At 32.5% G+C, this 21,377-nt stretch overlaps 1 protein-coding gene across 1 annotated transcript; it reads right to left on the bottom strand.

Moving 5' to 3' along the window:
* Nucleotides 1-235: 235 nt before the first annotated feature.
* LOC111709602 (uncharacterized) lies at nucleotides 236-21,222 on the bottom strand. Its single transcript, XM_023483339.1, has 27 exons — nucleotides 21,127-21,222; nucleotides 20,454-20,549; nucleotides 19,378-19,493; nucleotides 19,056-19,133; nucleotides 18,862-18,934; nucleotides 18,032-18,249; nucleotides 17,527-17,653; nucleotides 17,082-17,149; nucleotides 16,621-16,699; nucleotides 16,237-16,323; nucleotides 15,210-15,283; nucleotides 14,301-14,368; nucleotides 13,876-13,939; nucleotides 13,199-13,282; nucleotides 11,810-11,861; nucleotides 11,246-11,310; nucleotides 10,457-10,642; nucleotides 9,816-9,917; nucleotides 8,880-9,036; nucleotides 8,172-8,267; nucleotides 8,000-8,053; nucleotides 7,050-7,120; nucleotides 6,446-6,528; nucleotides 5,830-5,967; nucleotides 5,056-5,557; nucleotides 1,963-2,029; nucleotides 236-389 (listed from the first exon to the last, which is right to left on the bottom strand). The coding sequence occupies exons 1-27, from the start codon at nucleotides 21,205-21,207 to the stop codon at nucleotides 321-323; spliced, it is 2,955 nt and encodes a 984-aa protein (XP_023339107.1). The 5' UTR covers nucleotides 21,208-21,222; the 3' UTR covers nucleotides 236-320.
* Between the last annotated feature and the right edge of the window lie 155 nt (nucleotides 21,223-21,377).

Here is a 21,377-nt window from a genome sequence, read left to right as displayed (position 1 = left end):
AAGGCAAATTATTTAAACAGCAGCTTAAAAATACTCTTAATAGGAGTAATGGGTCTATCACATAGATTCAGCCTGCTTATGAACAGTCTCATCAATTTTTAAGACAGGGTCAAATTTGAAGTGCCGTTACGCCTTGGGCTTGGATTTTACCGCTCTCACTTACTTGTGCTTTTCTGTACACATGTGTTAACTGGACTCGAAAAAATCATAAATTGAGTTTATACTTGGATTTCTATTACACATTTTTATGAGTCCGACAACTGTAGGGGGGGGCAGGGGGGGGGGAGAAGCTCTCCAATGATAAATTTGCCCTGCCTGTGCTATAGATGCCAACTTTTATCCACGTCTGAAGGAGCACAGTCGGAACAGGACCAGCCCCAACCAACAACCTTTAACGCCCAATCAATTAAACAGTAAATAGATAATCAAACATTTACTATTGATAAAGGATAAGTTGAAGATGAAGTTAGGATCCGAGTTTAACCTTGTCACCTATCCACAAATTATCACAGGAGGCCGTCAGGTGTGTTTATTTTCAAAGGGAGTGTTCGCGAAAAATGAAAGGCGAAAAAAGCGCTTTTGATCACTGCTAATCTTACTTTTATCTTTTGCCTCAATAAGGAGAAAATTGTTAAAAACGACTCATGCTGAAGACATTCAACTCGGATCGTAAAAAATCAATTTAATTCCCAACAAACCATTCAGATATTACAAACAATATGTGTTTATCTTCAAGAAGCGATTTTTCATAGCTTTTCATACTTTTTACCCAAAGATTTGTTTACTTGTTTATTTTACCCAAAGATTTGTTTATTTTCCTAATCCAGCAATCAACACGCTTAACAAAATGTTGTCGCTATGTGCATTGTGCAACCATACCAACATCTTGAATAAAAAATTATTTTAAAAAGAAAGGGGGAGGGTGATTTTTCAGGAAAATAAAAGCCTCTGCTAGGCGCTCCGGAAAAATGGGGTTGTAGCAAAGTTGACAGACTAGGCCAGCATCTAGCCAGTTTGTCTTTCTTAACTTTAGTATATAGGCTGCTATATCGTGTTGTTAATAGCTTAAGATAGTTTCAAGAAAAAAAAGATAAAACTTGAGAGTTTTAAGATTTTAAAAATAAATGAATTACTTTGAAGTAGTTTCCTTCTATTAAACTTTGCAATATATTTATCTTTTTAAGCATAGTTTTTTTTTAAGTATCCCTCCTTGCAAATATTTAAGTGGCCCTCCTTGCAAATATTTAAGTGACCCTCCTTGCAAATATTTAAGTAGCCCTCCTTGCAAATATTTAAGTAGCCCTCCTTGCAAATATTTAAGTAGCCCTCCTTGCAAATATTTAAGTGGCCTCCTTGCAAATATTTAAGTGGCCTCCTTGCAAATATTTAAGTGGCCTCCTTGCAAATATTTAAGTGGCCTCCTTGCAAAGATTTAAGTGGCCTCCTTGCAAATATTTAAGTGACCTCCTTGCAAATATTTAAGTGACCTCCTTGCAAATATTTAAGTGACCTCCTTGCAAAAATTGCCCGACGCCCAGTTCACAACAGTTCTCTTAATAGCTTTTCCAGATCAAGATTGAATTATTAGATATTAATGGTAATAATTTTAAAAACTTCTCATTTTCAATTGTGGTTTCTCTACAGAATTGACTTGTACAAAATTTAAAATTAACATAAAACCTTATCCCGGAAATTACAAAATACAAATTCAGCGATAAAAAAGTATCAAAAAAGATAAAATTCGGCGATAAAATAGTATCACAATGGATACAATTCAGCAATAAAAAAATATCAAAAAGGATAAAAACTTGTCTTTTAATGATCAAATGTTGTATTTCCCACCCTCGGGCATTTTAAGATCGCACACCCCTGGTATTTTGAATATTGAAAAAGAATGATTTAGACCGAAGGCAAAACATGGCAATTTCATGTAAGAAAATGATTGATTGATTGATTGTGTTCCTTAGGTGTTTTCTTAACTGGAGGATTAAGACAGTAGAAATGGTAACATTTGGCACATTCATCACATCTAAACACACAAACTTAAAATTAAAATGATACGATTTTTTTTAACATTTCATGTCATAAGTCAATTTTCAGACATTTCGTACTAAATTCATATTTATTTTCAGCATTTCATGTCATAAGTCATTTTTCAGACATTTGAAGCTAAATTTATATTTATTTTTAACATTTCATCTCATAAGTCACTTTTCAGACATTTCGTACTAAATTCATATTTATTTTTAGCATTTCATCTCATAAGTAAATTTTCAGACATTTCGTACTAAATTCAAATTTATTTTTAGCATTTCATGTCATAGGTCATTTTTCAGACATTTGAGGCTAACTTTATATTTATTTTTAACATTTCATGTCATAAGTCAATTTTCAGACATTTCATGCTAAATTTATATTTATTTTTAACATTTCATGTCATAAGTCACTTTTCAGACATTTTATGCTAAATTTATATTTATTTTTAACATCTCATGTCATAAGTCACTTTTCAGGCATTTCATGCTAAATTCATATTTATTTTTAACATTTCATGTCATAAGTCAGTTTTCAGACATTTCATGCTTAATTCATATTTTTTATCATATGTAGAAAACTAAATGAGATAACTGATATGACCAAATAACGGTCAAAGTACTTTTAAATTATTTTTTTAAATAAGGTTTTTGTCAGACATGACATTAATTTAAAATTCAATATTTAAAATTTCAGATAATCTTTTTCTCACATTTATTATTAACATTTCATGTCGTAAGTCAATTTTCAGACATTTCATGCTAAATTCATATTTATTTTTAACATTTCATGTCATAAGTCATTTTTCAGACATTTCATGCTAAATTCAATTTTTTTTTTTACATTTCACGTCGTAAGTAACTTTACACATATCATGCTAAATTAATGATTATTTTTAATATTTCATGTCATAAGTCAATTTTCAGACATTTCGTGCTAAATTTATATTTATTTTTAACATTTCATCAGACATTTTTTTCAGACATTTCGTACTAAATTCATATTTATTTTTAACATTTCATGTCATAAGTCAATTTTCAGACATTTCATGCTAAATTCATATATATCTATAACATTTCATGTCACAATTCAATTTTCAGACATTTCATGCTAAATTCAAATTTTCTTTACATTTCATGTCGTAAGTAACTTTACACAGATCATGCTAAATTAATGATTATTTTTAATATTTCATGTCATAAGTCAATTTTCAGACATTTAATGCTTAATTTATATTAGTTTTAAACGTTTCATATCATGAGTCAATTTTCAGACAGTTCATGCTATTTTTTTTTTTTTTTTACATTTCATATCATAAGGCAATTTTCAGATATTTCATGCTTAATTTATATTAGTTTTAAACGTTTCATATCATAAGTCAATTTTCAGACAGTTCATGCTAAATTTTTATTTATTTTAAACATTTCATATCATAAGTCAATTTTCAGACTTTTTAAGCAAATCTATATTTATTAGCCTATGTCAAAATCAGTCAACTTTTGGTACAGATAAGAGTGGTCGCTCATGTGGTGCCCAAGGACAGGTTTGTTAAACAAAATATTTTTATTTTTTATTTTTGACGAGCTTAAGGGTACCTGCTCGGGGCTTTAAGTTTAAAAAACGGCCGTTTTTTTGCGATTTTTACAATTTTTTAAAGCCTGAGCAGGGACCTTAGACAACAAGCAATCTTCATTTTTTTTCTTCNCTCCTGAGTTCTGGAATACCCATGATTTCTACTGTGAGTTTACTGCTTTCATCAAGAATTTAGCAGTAGTAAATGATGCATCTGAAAGAGCTATAAAGCTTGTGCAAGAGCTGATTGACACAGCAAGATCAGAAGAAAAACGCCAGGACAAATTTCTGTTTTCCAATGTCTACAAACGAAACCGTAAGGGTCGAAAGAAGACTGACTATAAAGCTGCAGCTCTTAAGGGCATATCTGAAGATGCTATTGAGTAGAAGTTAGGACTCAACCCTGATGACTCTGTTTTTAATCACTGAAGGAAATTTTTTATATTTATTGAAGAGTTGTCTTCTAAAAGATCAAACCTCAAAATTTCCATTTTCGTGTTTTTTTTGAAAATCTACATTTTCAATATTTTATTTTTAATAATAGGGTTTAGATATCAAGAAGAGTGGTTTTTTATATGTTAGTATACATCATGTAGATAACAGAGGAAGAAAAAAAATGAAGATTGCTTGTTGTCTAAGGTCCCTGCTCAGGCTTTAAAAAATTGTAAAAATCGCAAAAAAACGGCCGTTTTTTAAACTTAAAGCCCCGAGCAGGTACCCTTAAGCTCGTCAAAAATAAAAAATAAAAATATTTTGTTTAACAAACCTGTCCTTGGGCACCACATGAGCGACCACTCTTATCTGTACCAAAAGTTGACTGATTTTGACATAGGCTAATATTTATTTTAAACATTTCATTTTTCAGACATTTCATGTTAAATTCATATTTATTTTTAACATTTCATGTCATAAGTCAGTTTTCAGACATTTCATGCTAAATTCATATTTATTTATAACATTTTATGTCACAATTCAATTTTCAGACATTTCATGCTAAATTCAAATTTTCTTTACATTTCATGTCGTAAGTAACTTTACACATATCATGCTAAATTAATGATTATTTTTAATATTTCATGTCATAAGTCAATATTCAGACATTTCATGCTAAATTCATATTTATTTTTAACATTTCATGTCATAAGTCAATTTTCAGACATTTCATGCTAAATTCACATTTATTTTTAACATTTCATGTCGTAAGTCAATTTTCAGACATTTCATGCTAAATTCATAACTTTTATCATATGTAGAAAACTAAATGAGATAACTGATATGACCAATTAACGGTCAAAGTACTTTTAAATTTTTTTTTAATAAGGTTTTTGTGAGACATGACATTAATTTAATATTCAAAATTTGTAGTCAAAAGAGAAAAACCAATCTAAAGCATTTTACTAAAGTCTTTTTTTTTCAAAGTTTTGGGCATTAAGTTATTGAAAAGCTTACCTAACCAGATTTGAATTATCTCCTTCTCCAAGACATACATCACATTTAGTTCTCTTATCCCGACCTTTCTTCACAATTCCAGGTGTCCGAGATCTTCTTGATCTTCCTTCGCCATTTTCATTTGTCCCCCAACTATGTTCAGATTGAACCCCGGACATACTGGACTCTGATTGGTCAAAATCTGGCGGGAAACTGAGATCAGTCCGCGAGGCTACGTGCGCCGATTGGCTTGATCTGTTTTCTGATTGGTTTAAAGATTCAACTCCTCTGAGTTCTGATTGGACTAAAGGTTCTCCGCTTTGTTTAAAATGGCCACCGCCATTGACCACGTGGACATTTGCCAAGGAGTCCATTTGTACCATCTTCTTCTTTGGGTGCATATAGACAGACGAGGGATTGGGAGTTTGTGGATCTGCCGGGGGCATCTTTATCTTAATCTTTATGGGCTTTGGAGCTATCCTGATCACACAGGAATCATCGTTCTCCTCAATATCCGGGTCATCTAAACAGAAAAGACGACATTGTGCAATTTGCAACATAAGATTTTTGTAATTTTCGGAAAAAGGGAGATTAAAATTGTGACATTAGATACAGTTTGAGCAGAGTTCAAACAAGGGCTCAGAGGATCACATAGCTTTACATCTTCCGAGACAAATTAGGAAAATTGTACCATTTACCAAAGTTCGGTAAAAAAATATATCAGAAGTACTGATTAAACAAATATTACTGTTATGAGACCAGGCTGTTCAAAGTATTAAGGTAAGTTCCCCATACCACTGACAATATTAACGGACATCAAGGCTTTTAATTTTCTTTTCTCCTCTCTCCTCTTCACCCTTTCCTCTTTCTTCTGTCGTTTGCGTTCTCTTTTAGCGTCAGATTCCTCAGGGGTCCGGCCTGAGGCCTCAGATCCTGCAAATCATATTTAAATTATTGTTAGTTCAGGGGTGTCCCCCTTCCCTTCCGGGAGTGGCAAAATGACTTTTGATGATTTAGAAAAAAAAAATCAAAATTGGACATCTAAAGGCAACTTTTTTTCATTCTTTTTGATCTTCTCCTACAACTTCTTATTTATTCACAATTCAGCAAATNATAATTTTAGAAACTTATAAAACTTATAAAAGTGACTTTGATTTCAAACATATTTCTGATAAATAAAAATATAAAATTCAATATTAAATTTGATTTAAACGACAGTATTTATTTCTAGGAAATAATATCTTTTGTTGATAAATTTTATCTTGGAGTATTTTCGAATAATAATGATATAAAAATGCAACAAGTCGCAGATTTTCGAATTTTAATAGATAAAATCACAAAACTTTGAGAACTATGGGTGATATTTGAAATCAGATATTTGGAATCTCTGACCAGCCGTGTCACGATCTACCTGAGAAGGAGGGCGAGTCTTGAAGTCTGACTGATATAAAGCTTGGATTAACCTCGGCGTTGATATCACTGGAGACCTCGTCACTGGACAACCAACAGATAAATAACAATATTTCTTCAGATTCACTTTATTTCAAGTAAGAACCAAGTTACAGAATGACATGTACAATTCACAGCGATTTAATCCTTTATTCTAGCAATATCATTTTTGTTAAGAATTCTTACATTTTTATTCTTCATTCTTTTGCATTAAAACTTTTGTAGAAACCCCCGCAATTGAAAATAATCAATTTTTAGACAGAATATTTTGTTTTGTTTAATGTTGGTTTGAAGGGTACTTTTGTTGTGAATCAGACACAATTATATCTTCAGCCCCATAAGCCAAATCAAATCATATCATTTCAGATTATAAAATGAATCGATGAATTGCTTGTTCCTAAATGAACATTACAATGTAAAGAAGGCTCCATTGAATGACTAAAAAGGAACTAACTGATACTGATAATTTTGAAAGCATTATACTTTACAAATGTTTTTAAGAAAATCTAAAGATTACAAGATTCGAAATAATTCTTTGTATTCTAAAAAATAGATATTTATCTTTCCTAAGATCTTTCAACCCGTTAACTACATTTCTATGAGTTTTCTCAGGGCTCAGTTTCTTTCCCAACCAATCCTAAAATAAAAGCAGTGCTTAGGATCCATTTCATTTTGATGTGGATCCGGACCCAAGTCCTGAACATTTCTTCAAGATTTACTGATTTTTTAACAAATAAAAAATTCAAAAGTTCAAACATTTTTTGCGCTTGTTTTTTTCTGAAACTTGTAAACCATTCAGAAATTTAGAAATTTTTGTCAAACTATTATTAGTTTACAAATTCTATATTTGGGTTTGGTTGATATTTTGCCCCTTGGAGCCGGATCCGTAGATCCGCACATTCTTGCAGATCCGGATCCAGGAAGCCAAAATAATGCCGGATCCGGGTACTAAGCACTAATAAAAAGATATCATATCCAGAACTCAGGACGAAAGAAAAATATGAATTTATTTTATTGTCTTTTATTCCAGAATTTTGACGAAAAGACTCCAAAGCGTTGTTAATTTCAACTGAGCTTGATTTGGTTGACAAGGTAGTTTCGGAATAAAATTGATATCAAAAGAACAAAGGAGATAAAAATAACAAAGCATTAAGCTAAAAACGGGCGTTTATGAATAGAGATTAGTATATTGAAATAGCAAGGACTTGTCCAACTACTGTTCTTGTGTCTCCAAGGTCAAATTGAACCCTTTCTATGGTTTCAGTAACTGTAAACTGTAAACTGTAAACTGTAAACTGTAAACTGTAAACTGTAAACTGTAAACTGTAAACTGTAAACTGTAAACTGTAAACTTTAAACTGTAAACTGTAAACTGTAAACTGTAAACTGTAAACTGTAAACTGTAAACTGTAAACTGTAAACTGTAAACTGTAAACTGTAAACTGTAAACTGTAAACTGTAAACTGTAAACTGTAAACTGTAAACTGTAAACTGTAAACTTTAAACTGCAAAGTACCTTAAATTCCCTCTTCTCGATATGTTCTGGCAACTCTTTCACTGTTGGTTTGCTCTTAACAAATTGATTATAGTTTTCACAAAACAACTATAAATTCCGAAAAAAATTCCTTGAACGAAATTTAATACTCAGAAATCCTTAAAGAAAAAGGTTTAGAAATAATTTCTCTCACCGTGAAAAGCTTTTTCGGCAGAAGGCTAGAACCCACACCATTTTTCAGCAGCGGTTCATCGCCGTTTAAGAGCACTGAGTCCGTCGGTTGAGATACCTGCAAAATGAAAGGTTTTTAGGAATCAGAGGGGCTTTTATATTTACATGTAATGTTTCGAAAGCAATTGTCTTTGTTTAAATATAAGATGTCAAATAGATACCAAGTATAAACAAAGGGTGGCAATAACATTTTGACGTTTTAGTACCAACCATATTTTGGTTTAGAGGATATTAAATAAAACAGAATTAAATTAAGACAAAATTCAAAAGTAGGCTTAAACTTCTGAGTAAATAGCGTTATTTCATCCCTTCTTCAAGTCCTTCTCAGATACTGTCAAGATATGGTAAGCTACGAATCGATTTATAAACTTCATTGTTGCTAAGAGAAAGTCAACCCTCTATATAACACTTAAATACGAAAAAAGTAAACACAATGATATCTGAATAAGGAAGAAGTGAGATGGGGAGTGTTTAGACCATTAAAACTTCTGAATATGAAGACGACTATCATAAAAAACATATAAAACCGACTCATTTTTCTTAATAATTTGTTTTTAAAGCTATTGTTAAAACTATTCTCAATATGAAAAAATAAAAATAAAAAAGAATTGCTTGAACATGGTCTCCATATTGCACATTTTCAAGAGTTTGACTGTAAGTGCAGTATTACCTTAATGGATATATTATCTGCCCGTGTTTTCTGTTCAGATCTTCGTGTTGTTCTCTTCTCTATCCTCCCCCTGCCTCCTCGAGACCCAGGAGAACGAGACTCAGGGGATACCAGGGGCGGAGCAGATCGGTTGGAGAGGGGTGTGGTAGGAGGAACCCTAGAATTAAAGTTTTCAATTATTTCAATTTGGATAATTGATATGGCGTTGTCACAACCTTTTCTGAAGCTTTTAAAGTGACTGTAAGCATAATTTTATTTGACCCTAAACATGTCTCCATGTCTGATCAAGTATGAATAAGAAATCAAACTTTATAATTTTAGAAACTTATAAAACTTATAAAAGTGACTTGTTCATTTCTACTCCAGGAAATTATAAGAATTGAACACTTCTAAACCTAGAAAAAAGACAATATCTTCCATATTGTTGACCCGGCCAAGGTTTCAATGGTACTATTGTGAATCGATGGAGGTCAAGTCATTTAAAATTGCGCTCACAATCCCATTGAAAATTCATAAATATTAAAAACGGTTGGTAATGAAGGACAGAACCTTCCTGATCCAAGTTAAAAATATTTACTCTCTAAAACCTTCACAGAATTGAGTGTGACATACGGAAAATATTTCTTAAAAAATTCATCTAGAAACTTTCCAGAATTAGCTACTTCTTAGAAGTAGCAGGTAGCTTCTTTAGAGTTCTTATTTTTTATCAAAACTTGATGAACCATGAAGAGATAAGGAAAATTTTGATGATACGTCTTTTTTTTTGCAACGGTCCAGATTTGGGTTTTGAGAACAAAATAGTTTTGTTTCCATTTTTTGGTTGATATTTCGCCCGCTGGATCCGATCAGTGGTATCCGTATATTTTTGCGGATCCGGATCCAGGAAGCCAAAATGTTGCGGATCCAACGGATCCTTGGCACTGGTTGAAAGCCTACCTTGAGGCGGAGGGTAGAGGAGGAGAACTAATGGTTTCTATAATCTGAATTTCTTCATCAACTTCAGTATTCAGATCTCTACTAGTAGCAGGAGAGGTGTCACTGTAATACAATATTTGGTAATTTTTTTATTAATAATGGGGTGGACCCCACCCTTTTTTTAACCTAGCCTAGCTTGAAAAAGCAATAATCAGGGTAAGTTGGGGTTTTCCAGGGATGGTCGAGGGAGGGGGGACAGACCAGGGAAAAAACTAGGAAAAGACAAGCTAAATATCTAAATTCACAGGGCTGCAATAAAATATTTAAATCCAAAATTTTCAAATAATATTTTGAAGGACGTGATACACTGTCATCTTTCAATAACTTAAAGTTTTAAACTTCCCTAATTAGCGGTTATATTTCGTTGAAGTCAAGTAGAGTAAAAATTAAATAATCTTATTTTAGGTAGATTAGTAAATTAAGGATATTTTGGTTCTCCCCTATCATAAACAAAAATTAGCATTTAAAATTATACTTAATTAGAAAGCACAAAACCCAACCAATAATTTGAAAGGTGGGGGGGGGGGTGAGGTCTGTTTTTTGAACCTCATATTTATTTCTTGATACAAATTACAAAATTAATAAAGAAAGTTTTTACAAACCTTGAATTCCTATCTGTGATCCTTGGCAAACATACTTTAGGTTTTGTTTTCGATAGTTTCTTAGATATACTCGCATTTAGCTCCCGAGCTTTCTTATTGGGAGGAGATTTCAACGGAGGAGGAGGAGGGGGGGAAACTATTTCTACATCACTCTCAGCACCACTGGGGAAATTTCCTCGACGTTTCCTTAACAAAAACGATATTAAATATAAACGAGATTTTTCAGCTTAACAGTTTTAATCCCAAAATATATTTGTAAAGGCAGGCAAAAAATGCAGAAATAAAAACACAGTCCCAGGGAGAAAATAAAAGAAATTCTTCAGGTTAAATTTGGTTTCTACCAACCATCCGTGCTTAGGATTCGGATCCGTAAGATTTTGGTCTTGAATCCAGATCTGAATCCGAAAAAATATGCGGATCCACGGATCCGGATCCAAAGTGCAAAATATCAACAAAAAACTGCAAAAAAATAAATAAATCACAAACCCTAAATTTGAAATATTGAGAAAGGCGAGATTATAAAAATTTCCTGATTTCTGAATGGTTCATCTTTTAGCAAAAAATAAGCGAAAAAAATAATACTAAAAAATTGAAAATTCTGCTTTGTTAAAAAAATTTATGGAAATAACCTTGATCCGGATCCGTTTTTTTCCAGTGCGGATCCGCATCCGGATCCGGATCTGCATCAAAATTAAATGGATCCTAGGCACTGCAACCATCATAACAATATAATTCATTTAAGCGACAGACAGACTTTAATGGTGTTGACCATATATGGTTATTGATTACCTGGATGCCCGTGGAGCTTCGACATCGATATTCTGTATCTCGTAAGAAAAAGGTTCGGAGGGATCCTAAATAATTTTTATAATCATTATTATTATTATTACTTGCTGAAGTGACCAGCGTTGCCCGTGGAATTAATAAACACTTGATTTTTTTTAGCCTTTGTTATCCGTAAGGTAAAGACATGTTTACTCTGTATCCCCTGTTTACTGTTTACTCTGTAGTCTGAATCCCCTGTAATTCTATATTTACTCTGTAGTCTGTATCCCCTGTAATTCTATATTTACTCTGTAGTCTGTATCCCCTGTAATTCTATATTTACTCTGTAGTCTGTATCCCCTGTAATTCTATATTTACTCTGTAGTCTGTATCCCCTGTAATTCTATATTTACTCTGTAGTCTGTATCCCCTGTAATTCTATATTTACTCTGTAGTCTGTATCCCCTGTAATTCTATATTTACTCTGTAGTCTGTATCCCCTGTAATTCTATATTTACTCTGTAGTCTGTATCCCCTGTAATTCTATATTTACTCTGTAGTCTGTATCCCCTGTAATTCTATATTTACTCTGTAGTCTGTATCCCCTGTAATTCTATATTTACTCTGTAGTCTGTATCCCCTGTAATTCTATATTTACNAATTTTTTTCTCAAAAATACTTAATTTTTTAATTCCACTATTTTTTTTAATGATTGCTTATAAAATATCTATATATTTTATTATTCGAATCTGTCCTAGGACTGATGATGATGTAAAAAACATCGAAATCTATTCTCTACTTTGAAGTTGTGCATTCTACAGATAGAGAACACTTCTAACCAATCGGATTTTTACATCTTAGATGTATTTACAGAAGCCATGCCATAAAGCTGACTAGCATTACAATGCGACACTATTGTATCTTTTTTTTAATAAAGATTTTTATGTCCCCAGGATATGATCGGGTTTTTAAGATCAAATCTCGGAATATTCTAAAACGAAAGTTTGGTGGTGTATGGGTTTATATTGATCTTCCAGGGGTTGTAATCTGGCAGCACATTCATCCATTCACGCGTTATATTCATACTGAGAAGATGGTTGACAAGATTCCAGCTTCCTTAGAATGAGGCCCAGGAGCCTTACCGACAGGAAACATCACACTCATTCAGGCTTGGAAAAAACCCCAGTTTTTTTAACCAGCCCAGAGGGTTTTATTGTATTTTTTGGAAGTTTTTTTTTGCTTTTTTAAAGCTTTGTTTTTAAATTGAAAGTAGGTTAGCCCTACTAAAATTCATACTAATTCATAATAAATACTCTTCAAATACAATAATATTACCTCCCTTCTTCATAGGGAGAATACTGCAATTTTTTATATTACAGTTCTATGAATTTCAGACTACTTATATTAGATACATATTTGGGGTGGGGCTACACAGATTAATCGGTAGATATCTATATGCTCAAGAAGGAAGACCTCTGTTAAATAGTAATTACTGAAATTGATTAAGGGATTTTATATCCTTATTTTATCGCAACATATTTTGAAAAAACTCATGCGAAAAGAATAAATGTGTCAGTTTAAGTGCTGTTAACTACCTAAAAATCAATTCAGTTGATAGAAGACATTATTTTTTTTTGAAGAGTTTATCATTATAAGAGTGAAAAACGGGCAATAAATAGAAAAATTCTAAATAAAGACCAAAAATCCCCCACAAGCCCATTATTTTTGAGGATTTTGTATTTCACATCCAAACATGTCCCTATCAGTGAAGCGCTTGATTCAAAACTTCAAGTAATACAAGTTAAACTTCCAAAGGATCCTTAAACATCCCTAAATACAGATGTCTATTGTCTACTGATTGGTCGTGTACTTGTGCAAAATATCGCATATTCTGTGTTTCAATTGATACTCTCTTATCTTTGAAGGATAAGAATATTTCTTTGACAAAATAAATGCTGGGATTAACGTTATTCTTACCTGCAAACATCACAGTGAGCTAGAAGATGCTGGTCTTTGTTCTTCCCGCAGAGTTTACACGAATTTAGGCCCAGTGTGGGAGAACTAATAACAAGTCCTTTCATTTCAGATATTTAAGGGATTATTAAACTTTTTTCAAATCAACTACATTTAATTTATTTACAAGCAGTGCTTAGAATCCGGATCTCTTGGATCCGCAAGATTTTGGCTTCCTGGATCCGGATCCGCGAACATATGCGGATCCACGGATCCGGATCCAAGGGGCAAAATATCAACCAAAAACTGCAAAACTCTAAACCCAAGTCTGAACTATTAGAAATAGCAAGATTCTAAAAATTTCCTGATTTCAGAATTGATTAAGTTTCAGCATAAAAATAAGCGAAAAAATAAGAAAAAAACATTAAAATTCTGCTTTTTTAAAATAATTCAGCCAATCTTAAAAAAATGACCTGGGTCCGGATTTGGATCCAGATCCGTTTTTACAACAAAATTATTAAATGAAATTGACAGAAATGTCTTTGTTTGCTATTTGAACAAAGGTTTGAAACGTACCCTTGTGAATCGGGTTGTAACTCTTTAGATGGAAGATCACTTGAAATTATATCGACAGTTGAATCAAATAAATAATTCAACATTTAATTTCTTATAAATATGAAATAGTAAAATGAATTAGATTCCTTATCACAGTGCTTGGTTTTCCAGGTTTGGCTTGCTTCCTGTCTAAACCAGCTTTCCTTCCGCCTATAGTAAATAGATAGATAGAAGAAGCCGGATTCACATGTCAATCATGATCCAGTCATTTTCTTTTTTTATAAAGAGGCGGGGGCGTTTGGAGGGTCTAGAAGAATTTAGCTATGTAAGGACGGGACCAAAAATTAGGATCAGATCGAATGTTATCAAATAGTATTGAATCCCATCAACTCATTAGATTAACTCTCAGTTACAAGTTTTAGTTTGGATAATCAAGATAACAGCACATGTTACCATACTAGCCCGTCAGTTATATATTTGTTTATAAATTTCATCAACATCAATCAATCAATCAATCAATCCATCAATCAATCAAAATTTCTATTAACATCAATCAATAAATCAATCAAACCTGGAGTGGTTTTAGATTCTCTCTTCGATGAATTTACTTCCGGGATATTTCTCTTTAGAGGATCCAACCTGGCAGATCAGTTTATCAACAAGTGCAGGTAATTAAGGAATTCAAACAAGTTATTTATTTATAAAAACAGAAGTTAAAATGTGTTTAAATTATCAAAATGATTAGTAATCTATACTAAAAAATAATACAGACCAAAAAATGACATGTTCCCCAAATTTTAGATTTAACGCACGTGAGAAACAATGATACCCCCCCCCAAAAAAAAAAAAATTAACTAATAATATCCGACGTTGCCCGGGGGTTTAAAAATTGTCCCATTACTAGCAAATAACAGCACAATACGTCTAAATATTTGATCAAAAGGGATAAGCCAAAAACAAATGAAAATATTCTAGATCGACTGTTGGTAGAGAGGGAACCACCGGCCGCCATGAGCCTCCGCTTTGCAATACAAGTTTTAGTATGAAACTTATACTGCATAGCGGATGCTCATTGCTGCAAAGCAAATCTGAGAGGCTCATAGCGGCCGAGGGTTCCCTCCCACCTGTCAGTAACCCACAACTAAATACAATTTTAACACTCTGATAAAAAAATCTAAAGTTTAGTGAACTCGGCAGGGTTGTATGTATATTGTATACTGTATATTTTCCTGAAAAATCAATCCCCCCCTCCCTCTTATAGAAAACATTTTCTCCCAAGAAGTTACATATGTTTGCTATAGACTTTGTTAGGATTTTTTTCACACTGAATTGGGGAAAAAAATAGATTTTAAGAGGAAAAGTAATATTTCTTTGGGTAAAAAGGAACAAAAAGAATGAAAAACTTTGCTTTTGATATTTCTGAAAATACACCCCTGGAACTCAGATAGCGTCGTTTGAGAGGTTGGAGTTGATGAACTGCCTGGTGAGGAAGTCCTGGTAGAGTTTAACCTTCTCCTTTAACTCCTTATTTAACAAGTTCACATCCTCCTCCTCCTGCAGGAAAAGGACTGTTAACTAAATTTCATGTGGAACCACATTTCCAATTCACAACGGTAACCTTTAATCCTTTATCTGAGTAACAATGAGGAAGATATCGTTTAGTGCCAAAGAAAAATCAAATCAAAAAAATCGATATAAATTCATGATAAAACAAAGGTTTGAGCTGCAACATGGTTAGTCAGACATAACACTATTTAAATGGAAAATCACTTTTAATTAAGTCTGCAGTCTAGCGTATTAACAAATTTTAAAAATAAAATATAATAAAATCATTTTGAAAAATTAAATGTGAAAATCGATACGTAACATGGTCTTGACCAAGAATCTTAAAAAAAATAAAGGTTCTTTGATTAATTAACGTAAACTGAAACTATTCACTCGGGACCATATTACTTTTTATTGACCGTGAGTTTGATTTTTTTCATTTAAGAAATTAAAATTTTTTAGATAGATTGGCTAAATATATTAGGCAGTGCTTATGATCCATTTTGATGCGGATCCGGATCCTGGATCCGCAACGAAAAAAATGGATCCGGATCCGGATCCAGGTCATTTCTTTAAGATTTACTAATTTATTTTTATAATTTTCAAATTTTTTGTTTTATTTTTTTCCCTTATTTTTATCCCAAAACTTGATGAACCATTCAAAAATGAGGAAAATTTTATAATCTCTCTTTTTTCAAAAGTTCAGATTTGGGGTTTAGGAGTAAAAGTTTTTTTTTTGCAGTTTTTGGTGGATATTTTACCCCTTGGATCCGGATCCGTGGATCCGCATATTTTTGCGGATCCGGTAATCCGTATCCGGATCCAGGAAGCCAAAATCTTGCGGATCCAATGAATCCAGACCCTAAGCACTGGCTAAGCCAGTTAAACAAATAAATTTTTTGAGATAGTAAACTGTGCAAGAATATGTTTGTTTAAATATTACGAAGATATGATTACTTTACCTGAACTAAAGTTGAGTATTGTTCACGGATCACAGTTTGGGTATCAGTCAGTTCATTATTAGTTAGTACAGTAGATGCAAGACTCTCCTGTACATTTATATTCACTATTATTACATATTGATCACCAGAAAATCAATCAATCTTTCGTTCAATCTTTTACTTAATCCTTAAATCTTTAAATTAATCTTTTATTTAATCTTTTTATCAATTAATAAATCTTTTAAACAACCAATCAATCAATCTTTTAATCAATTTCTCAATCAATCAATCAGTCGAACGATCAATCAATCAAACATCAATCAATAAACCTATCATTCAGGTAATAACTCCAAACGAGAACATGGACTGTTATTATTATTTAACTAAATAAAACCGTGTTGTCACCTGCATAGTCAATATTCTATTATTCCGATCATGGTAGTACGCAACATACTCCACATTCCATGCAGGATTAACACCCCATCTATATTAAACTTGTATTAGTTTTTTTGCCAGAACATCCCCTGCCCAGCCTTTTAAAACGAGTTTTACAAAATTAATTGATAATTGTTTGTTTGCCAAATTAAAAATTAAAAAATAACGAGCTTTGTTTCTTCGCGTCGGCGAACTGTTTTGAACCTTTAATTGTTGAGGAACAGAGAATTGGTAGAAGACTTAATGAACTATTTACAAAAATATGTTAAAAATCAAGAATGAATAAAAATGAAGTAATTAAGAAATAGATTAGAGAAAAGCAATACATATTTAAACTAGGCAAATGTTTTGCGTTTAGCTTGAAATTCCAAAAATTTTAGAACATTTGGAGAAATGTACAATGCTTCAAGTCCTAAAAGCTATTAAATTACCTTTTACTAATATCAGCAAGAATTTCTCTGTTCTTTTCCGCTTCCTCCAGTGCCTCGCCATCCCACCCCTGAATCATATATTTGAACATGTTGATCACCATCCCACACCTCAATCATATATTTGGACATGTTGCTTACCATCCCACCCCTTAATCATATATTTGAACATGTTGATCACCATCCCATCCCTTAATCATATATTTAAACATGTTGCTTACCATCCCACCCCTTAATCATATATTTGAACATGTTGATCACCATCCCATCCCTTAATCATATATTTGGACATGTTGCTTACCATCCCACCCCTTAATCATATATTTGAACATTTGAACATGTTCAAAAGATAAGATTTTTTCTTCAAAATTCTTTTTTTAAATTCCACATGCAACGCCGGGCACTTTAACTAGTTATCAATAATATTCTAACCATTTGCCTTTTGTACCTGTAACTCAATCTTCCTGGTCAGCTTACGAACAGCTGAGCTGCTGGTGAGAAGAGAGCGCGGCAATTTCTGTGTTGGAATCCAGGCGGGGCGCGCTCTACTTACACTCCACTTGGCCTGCTGATATCTAAACACAAAAGTCAAAGTTTAGGACAAAATATATTTTATAGCACTGCGATCCGTAAGTCGACAAAATTTCGATTTTCATGCCTAACTTCTTTCCTTCTCAATGTGTATTGTGTAGTGTTAAATCTGAACATTTTAATTTTAAACACGAAATATAAAAAAAGAAAGTAAAACACATAGAAAAGGTTATGAACTAATAAATCTCTAAATGAAATGAAATGGAGAGAAAAAAAAATCTATTAGCAGTCAACTTTACACATTTCAATACTCGAGTGTTAGAGAACTAGACGTTTAGGGCGATTCGCTTCGAATCTGCCGTTTTGACCTTAATCGGTTACAAACAAAAAGACAGACAATCAAAGTATGTATAGAATGATACCTCAGCTTCCTAAGAATTCGTTTGACCGATGATTCTTCGACGGCGGAGAAATCTAGATTGCTAAAATCTCGTCGGATAATGACGGCTCTCTCCTTGTACTGCAGGAGATGGGTTAACCAGTTGCGTTTACGGCGACGCATCGTCTCCTTGTCCGAGTGCATTCGACAGTGGGCAAAGTAGGATTCGTGGTCGTCTTCTTTTGGTTCCGACAAAAGTCCCTAGAACAAAATAAATCTATTTTATATTACATTTATAAGCTACCCACTACCCAGTATCAAAAGAATTTTATTTTGACAAAATATAAGGCCAATAGTTTGTCGATCAATCATAAACCATCAGTTTAAAAGGAGAAGAGTAACCACAATGTAAAATAATTTTAATTATCGAGCGTGTTTAGTATCTCTCACCCTATAATTACATACGGTTATGTGTATGACACTTAAGAGTACATTTAAGGAATGGAGAGGAATTTTTAAAACGTTGAAGGGGAAGTTTAATGAAATTGACAGTTTCGAGATATTAAAAAAAATTTAAGTAATCTATGAATAAAAACTTAATTAAAATCTATTTTTGTGGCAGAAGAGGTTGGGAAAGAAAGGGAATATGATTTATTCATTAATATTTTCGCGAAAACGATTTGCAAAATGTTTCTATTTTAATGTGGTTACATAGAAAAATAAATATTACGATATAACGTTGATAAGAAGAATATTTGCGGATTTCCTTCGTATATTGTATATTGTTAAAAACTAAAGATAAATATCTTTCATCTAGATAAAATGGCGACACTTCAAACACAGTCGATTGATTGATTGGATAAAAAATTCTACCTGCTCTTGAGCACAGGTCACGTGGAAGAAAGATTTACACATGCCAGCATCACATTCAACGCACACACCAGTTCTACACGCATGCATCAAGTTTTATAAGGAGTCGTACAACGTAAATTTCATTAAAAAAAAATATTTGATCTTTACATTCAAAAGCTCACAAAAAATTGAGAGATAAAACGATGCTTGCGTTCCTAGCTAGTTTCTCCTCCTTACACAGCATACAGCTCCGCCGACCCCAATTCTGATAATTCATCTCAAACAGGGTCGCTCTACTCGACACCAATCAACAACGGAAACTTACAGGGCAATATTGAGAAAAAATGGCGAAAATATGATTTTTTACTAAAAATGCAATGTCTTATAATAAAATTGTGAATATTTTCGAATGCCTGAAAAAAAATGTTTACTTTCTCTTCAATTCAAAATGCTTTCGGATTTCATACTATTGCTTAGTTGATTGATTAGTTGATTGATTAATCGATCGATTAGATGATCTGTTGAATGATTCTGTTCCTTGTTATTCTCTCCGGATCAAAGAAACTAATATTAGGAGTATAGAGAGCACAGACAAGATGAATCCAGGTTCCTACATCAGTTTCCTTATATATTCCTCCTGTATTCGGGCACACCTGGATAAACAGAGAATTAGTACTAAACCTGGATACAGAGCATTAGTACTAAACCTGGATATAGAGCATTAATACCAAACCTGTAAACAGAGGATTAGTATTAAACCTGGATACAGATCAATAGTACTAGACCTGAATACAGAATACTAAATCTGGATACAGAGCATTAATTATAAACCTGGATACAGAACATTACGACAAAACCTGGATGCAAAGCATAATACAAACCTTAAATACAGAGCATTAGTAGTAAACCTGGATACAATTGAGTATTATTGCAAACCTAGATACAGAGTATTGGTACTAAACCTCGATAGAGAGAATTAATACTGAACCTTGATACTAAACATTAATACTAAACCTTGATACTGAACATTAATACTAAACCTTGATACTGAACATTAATGCTAAATCTTGATACTGAACATTAATACTAAACCTTGATACTGTTCATTAGTACTAAACCTTGATACTAAACATTAATACTAAACCTTGATACTGAACATTAATACTAAACCTTGATACTGATCATTAATAATAAACCTTGATACTGATCATTTATACCACACATGAACATACTGTTTATAAATACTAGAAATGGTACGGGGTAGCTAAATGTGCCTGAACGGTTCAATCGTTTTGACGTTTATTGGATAAAAATATACAAACATACAAACAGACCGACAGACAAGCAGATTGGACCCGACATGTTAGATCTACATGGCTGAGTTTATAATAAAGTATAAAATATTGGACCTGACATGTAGGATCTACTATGTTTGCTCTACATGGTTGAGTGTATAATAAACTATAAAATATTAAACCTGACGTGTAGGATCTACTATGTTTGCTCTACATGGTTTAGTTTATAATAAACTATAAAATATTAAACCTGATATGTAGGATCTACTATGTTTGCTCTACATGGTTGAGTTTATAATAAACTATAAAATATTAAACCTGACACGTAGGATCTACTATGTTTGCTCTACATGGTTCACAGAACCAAGGCTCAGTACTCGCATCAGATAATGTGCTTGCGATACTACCAGATTCCTAGTATTTCATGATTAAAGGGACTGTCCTCTACATTTAAAGAGCAGTTCCAAATAGAGAGTTCAAAAGTTTACCCTTTATGTAAGGGTGAAACTATTTAATTTATTTAATTTAAATCCTTTTTTAGCATCAGTCAAAAATTACACAGTAGAAAATTTATTTAAATATTGATATTAAAATATTGAAGAAAAAAACTCATTCGGTAATAAACGATCTAAAAAAAGGGAGGGTTCTTTTAATTTTAAATTTCTTCTTAAAATGTCAACAAGGGTATCAAAAGATGCGTCTTGAACCGTTGAATACGTTCCATTTGGTACGTATTCTCGTTGAATACGTTCCATTTGGTACGTATTCTTGGTATTCCAAAATTTGTTTTATTTTAGGCTAAAAACACAGGTTTTTGATATTTAATACTTTTTTCCTTATAGTTGAATCAATTTAAAAATAATTTTTAGGATGTTAACAATATTCTTTTCTGGCTTACATTAGTGAATTCAAATTATGTCGACAGTCCCAACAAATTTTTGAACTTTTTTATAACAATCTCATCTTAATACTATGGAAGCTAAAAATCTACCTGAATCCCATAGCAAGCTTCATGAACAGATATTCCACATGAATCACATTCAACAATCTCATTCCGATCATCACTTATCATGAAATATTATTATTTTTAAACCTAAGGAGATAAAGTTATACAGTCTACATACAGTAAGATCTTAAGAATTTAATAAATTTTTAACTGCCTACCGCCTGTTTGAATTTAAATCCTTAATCTCAAACTTTATCTTTATCTTTAGGTAGTTCAGTAACCTGGCTCAAATTCAT

The sequence above is a fragment of the Eurytemora carolleeae genome, unplaced genomic scaffold (genome assembly GCF_000591075.1).
Source record: "Eurytemora carolleeae unplaced genomic scaffold, Eaff_2.0 scaffold927, whole genome shotgun sequence".
Taxonomy (NCBI): Eukaryota; Metazoa; Arthropoda; class Copepoda; order Calanoida; family Temoridae; genus Eurytemora; species Eurytemora carolleeae.
This window is presented reverse-complemented; position numbering and strand designations above follow the sequence as displayed.